General features: G+C 37.0%; 1 protein-coding gene across 1 annotated transcript in view; it reads right to left on the bottom strand.

The window, feature by feature from the left end:
* Positions 1 to 1748: 1748 nt before the first annotated feature.
* sec61b (SEC61 translocon subunit beta) overlaps positions 1749 to 5238 on the bottom strand; it is a 5142-nt gene continuing 1652 nt past the window's right edge. The window contains exons 2-4 of the mRNA XM_014021857.1: positions 4805 to 4902; positions 3007 to 3111; positions 1749 to 2291 (exon numbers count right to left, since the gene is read on the bottom strand). Of these exons, the coding sequence (XP_013877311.1) occupies positions 2204 to 2291; positions 3007 to 3111; positions 4805 to 4902 (291 nt within the window). The 3' untranslated portion in view covers positions 1749 to 2203. The remainder of the gene's footprint in view (positions 2292 to 3006; positions 3112 to 4804; positions 4903 to 5238) is intronic.

Here is a 5238-nt window from a genome sequence, read left to right as displayed (position 1 = left end):
GTTTTATTTTTTACAATAACAAGCTGCAATGAAAACAAGCAAAAAGGAAAAAAAGTAACAACTTTCTACTTCTTGTCTTTTTAAAAAATGTAAGAAGTGGAAGTAAAAAGTAGGCTGAAAAATAATTACTCAAGTAAAGTACAGATACCCAAAAATTCTACTTAAGAACAGTAACAAAGTATTTATACTTAGTTACTTTACATCTCTGTGAAAAACTAACAGAAATTACTGCACCACACGGATAAAGATGTTACGTAGCACTCCCACCTCCCTCCATGGTTACTGTGGTGTTTRCCTTCTGATGCTCTTCTTTATTRAGCTTCTTAAAAGTGSAATTTTATTCTGAAGTGCTGAGAAWGTGTGAAGTTTACTCCGGCTTTCAGACCTAAGTGTAAATGCAAGTTATTTACCGGATATTGAGGACAGCTCCTCTCATGCATTTTTCTTTTGTGCACTAGTCAAGCTGGRACTAAACTTTCTTTTTATGTTGTTTCCACTCTTCAACTCAGAGGTTCTTTAACTGGGGTCCCAGGACCCCCCAGGGGACCGCGAGTCGTGTCTTGGAGGTGCACAATACCTGCATTAACATCGGTATTGGCCAATATTGGTCATTTTTAAAAAAATATCCATATCGGTTCGATAAGTAAAACTGGGCCAATATCACCGTCTGATATTGATGTCCCACATTTTAGCTTTGTGTTTCTGTTTTGGGASGGGAATGGTTGGTCGGGTGGTATCTGGTCATGATAGCAATGCTGCGCAGCCAGGAATAACTGTGGAGCCATGGCAGAGGTCTGGTCATTCTTTTAAAGTATCAAAAAATGTATTTGTGTGTACCTGTATATGTGACCCATCAAATCAAAACGAGGATTAAGTCCAAAAGTTGTGAATGGAGAAAAAGGCAAATATAGTGTTTTGACTAAAACGTTAACAAAAATTGCATTTTGTCAAAAAATATAATGAACAAAAGCCTTATAAATGTATCATTTGAATGAACTGTCTGAAATTTAATCATAAAACAAAATTTTGAAACACTTTTTTGAGCAGTAGCAACAAAAAAACTGATTTTGAGGAAAAACACCTTAAAATTTAGAGGTTTTCCCTGTGAGTTAGCAAAGTTTTGTTTCTTTTTAGCTGGGAAATCTCAATATTCAAATGTAATTTGACATTTCCTCTTTATAAGGACATCAAAAATTCCTCATTAAAAKGACATAAAATTAGGATTCAGGCCAAATATTTATGTATTTTTGTAACCAACAAGACAAATTAAGTCATATCTCTGGATAAGTTTTTATCAGAATGATCCAGGTGTCAAAATGTAGCTTTTAAAGCAGGAATCTGAAAATGTAATTACATCATTTTGACCAAATTAATAAATAATTTGTGTGATATTGGTAAATATCAGTTATTGGCCATAACATCGGCTGACATTTTCATATCGGTTCATCTCCAAACTTATCAAGCAAAAACAAATCTTGAAATTCTGTCTGAATTCTGTTGCTTCTGAACTCTTAAAAATGGAAATTGTCTCCAGTTACATTTAGCGTCTATTTGTCAAAACAAGTCTGAGCTTTTCTACTGATGCAGGTAAGACATGAACATCAACACAAGATAAACTTTCAACACGTAAAACCACTGAATGAAATAAAATGTTTTATGCTTTTTGTTACAACGAATATTTCAAACTGCTCTTTACAATAAAAGACTTCCGCATTCAAGTAATATAGATACAGAAGTTTAAACAGAACTGCTGACACTCCAAAACAAGTTTATTTTAGTAAAACAAAGGCTTCAATTTTTTTCCATTTTATTGTACAATTTTACAATTACATTTTGTACAAATGCTGTTAACAAAAAAAAATCAGCTCAGGCTGTAAGAACAAAATGTTTGCTGGGGGGCCTGAAAACAAAAATAGTCCCTGGGGCAATGCACCACCCTCATGTGGCAGGATAAGGAAAACCTGGTGCTGCTTTTTGTGAGAGCGGAGCAGAYACTGAGGCTCAGCGAGGTTTTCTTATTCACTCGTATCAGGTCAGTGATCGAATAAAAACCTGCTACAGATAAAGATTTTACAATTATAATGATAAGTTTAAAAATGTGTTGTATTGAAAGAAGAAGAGGGAACTTTGTTCGTTCATCGTTTGGTCCAGGTCCCAGGAGTTAAGAAGTCAAAGAGCCGGGTCAGAGGTCATCAGGTGGGGTTTAAGACCGGGTGTACTTCCCCCAGATGTGCAGCATGAAGACTGAAGCAATAAACAGGAGGCTCATCACCAGGACTGGTACCGGACCGCTGGAACAACGAGACACTGATTAATATCCAGATTAAAAAACACACACACACATTTTATTGATGAGATTTGGAACCAAGGAGGGGCTCTCATCTCTGAAGGAGGCCATGAGAAGAGGAGGGGCGGAGGAGAGCATTGCTAAGTAGCAGCATTGCCATGCCAACCTCCTCCTCGTCGACCCCGGCCCCCTCCCTTCCCGCTCCCACCACCCCATCAGAAAGCAGTAATTGAGTTGACCTTTCAGAGTGGATCCTTTAATGAAGCTTTGAGACGGGCGACTAACACGGGAACAAACACGCACTCGATACACACACCACTGTACGACAAGTCTGCCCTCCTTCCACTGCTGGAGAGACGCACTCAATAAAACCACCACAGCACCATTGATCAGCCATGGCTGGCTGTGGCCTGGAGACAGGACGCCTCGTCTCATATCAGGGGCGGGCAGAGCGCAAGTTTGAGGACGAGCGATTTCAAAAGCATACTCTCCTAATAGAATTATATGTGCATACAGACACACACATGCTGAAATCCTGCTCATCRTTTGTTCTGTAAGAAAGTCACGTCTGACCAATTTCCTACCAATAACCAACTTCAGAATCGGAAATCTTCAGAATTATTGCTTTTAAGTGAAGTGTGTTCAAATGTCAAAGGCTAAATTTGTGAGTTCACAGGTATGGCTGCTTTATAATGGCTGCTTTTATTCAGTGTACTCACACTTTGAGGCCTGGCGAGTCTTCAGTGTAGAAGCGCCACATGCCCCCAGTTCCTGCGGACCCCGTGGTCCGGCCTCCGCTGCGTGTGCTGCTGCTGGCAGCTTTTCTGCGAAGCACAAAAAGGAARCACATAACTGGACCCGAAACGCACRGAAAATTTCCCGAAATAACTTATTCCACAGCGCTGACGTTAACAAAGCAACAAAACACAKTTTAAGAAAATTAAACGCACAAAAAGACGACATAAAAGCAAAGTTGATCAAACTTTACAAATTAGGCTTGAAATAATTTTGCTGTCATTGACATTTAAAAACAATTATTTAAAAAACCAAAACAAAGAGATAATCAGAATATAATCTTAGTGCTGCAGCGGATGAGGAAGCAGACTGATTCATGGCTGCTTCACTCGTGTGAACAGATTAAACGGAGGTTAATGAGGTAATGAAGAGAATTGGTGGTAAAGGGTAATAATGAGAGAGATGCAGCCTAATGATTACACACTGATGAAGTCCAAAACACATCATCCATCAGCTTTAATCTGTGGGAGGTTCACAAAAAATATAATATATACAAGAGCTGGTGAAGGAGAGCCAAGTGATGGTCATTTTTAACAGTATGAGGATAAGGAAATCAGCACTGAGAACAGTTATAAGCAGTAAGAAGTTTAGATTTGTTGTTGATGTAATGGATACTTTTCTTGTTTTTACAGTTTTGTCAAACAATCTGATGCATTAAAAATGGTTAAGAAATTCTAACCAAAAGTATAAATCTAAACCTACATTATTTGCATTTTAATATTCCACATTGTTATAAACAAAAATGTTTAAAGTTTGATATATTTTTAACATCTAAGAACAAATATTTCTTGCTCGATCTTTTTCTTCAATAAAGCAGTGTTCATTCTGTAAAATTAGGCTGCCATTTAAAAAAGTAATAAAATAATCTCTGCATTTTTTACGTTTGACTGAGGAGTTRCATTAGGTATACTTTTGTGATAAATGATCTGCACTTAAAGAAAATCTTGTGAAACTTAGTTTAAAGTGTTTTAGGTGTTTCTCATTGACACATGGCTGCCATGCAAAGTGCTGCCATTGGGAGTTAACTTCATATAAAARCAGAGAGAAAAGAAGTCTACTTGTTTGAGCAACTTGTGTTTTTGGAAATTATGAATGTGTCTCCCAATTAGAAAATGGAATAGAAATGGAGTCCAACACTACACTTGTTTTCCACACCATTTTCCTCCAGACTTCTCAAAACCCAGAAAACACTAAAATACAAATTTCATAGGTTAAAAACAGACTAACGTTATTATTTATTGATTATGGAGAGCAGTCAATTTAAAATCACTCCTAGGTGCTATAAAACTGTAAAAAAAAAAAAAAAATGAATTATGTTCATGTGTGCATTCACTTGTGACGTTTTCTTTTCTAAACATTAGGAAGAAAGCCTGTCAGTTACAACAACTATTAAATTTGGATCATCTTAAAAGGCTGCAATCATTTGTTCAGTTGAAGCCATCTTGTTAAAAAACAGRTTGAAGAAAGGAACATTTTTAATACTTCCTGTACTTTTGTGACATTGTTGTCCACTGTTTGACTAATGTGCTATCAAAGATATTTATGTATAACACTTTGTATTTCTGCTACAATTTAATAATACCTGAATAAGAAAGCTACGGTAATGTGATCAGCTTTAAATACTTGGTGACTGCACTTCAGTGAATTACTCACAACATCTTAGTTTGACCACAAACACAAAACAAGTGTCTGAAAATATGGAACAAACATAAGATTATATACCTCTGTCGGACCGTGGAACCTGCTGCCCGGGGAGCCACTGTTTTGCTGGGGGAACGGCCAGCTGCCCCAACATTAGTCGCACTTGATGCTGGTCCAGGCTACAACAAAASACAAAAAGTCAAAGCATGTGAACAGGATTCAGGTGCCAAACATCCATTTACTGACCTTTTATTTTAGTCTCCCACTGTGCCACAATATGCTCAGAGCTAAAACTAATTCTTTATATATGTTACACAGGTGGGGTTGACAAATAATAACCACTTTGTTTACACATATATTCATACATAAACTATATTACAAACATCCAAAGTGAACACCGAAAACAGAAAATAAATTCAATATACCATCTTTTAATTAAGTCAAAAAGTAAGTTTAAGCATGTGTGTGTGTGTGTGTGTGTGTGTGTGTGTGTGTGTGTGTGTGTGTGTGTGTGT

Source organism: Austrofundulus limnaeus, unplaced genomic scaffold (genome assembly GCF_001266775.1).
Source record: "Austrofundulus limnaeus strain Quisiro unplaced genomic scaffold, Austrofundulus_limnaeus-1.0 Scaffold308, whole genome shotgun sequence".
Taxonomy (NCBI): domain Eukaryota; kingdom Metazoa; phylum Chordata; class Actinopteri; order Cyprinodontiformes; family Rivulidae; genus Austrofundulus; species Austrofundulus limnaeus.
The sequence above is the reverse complement of the archived record's forward strand: the minus strand, read 5'-3'. Positions and strand labels throughout refer to the sequence as shown.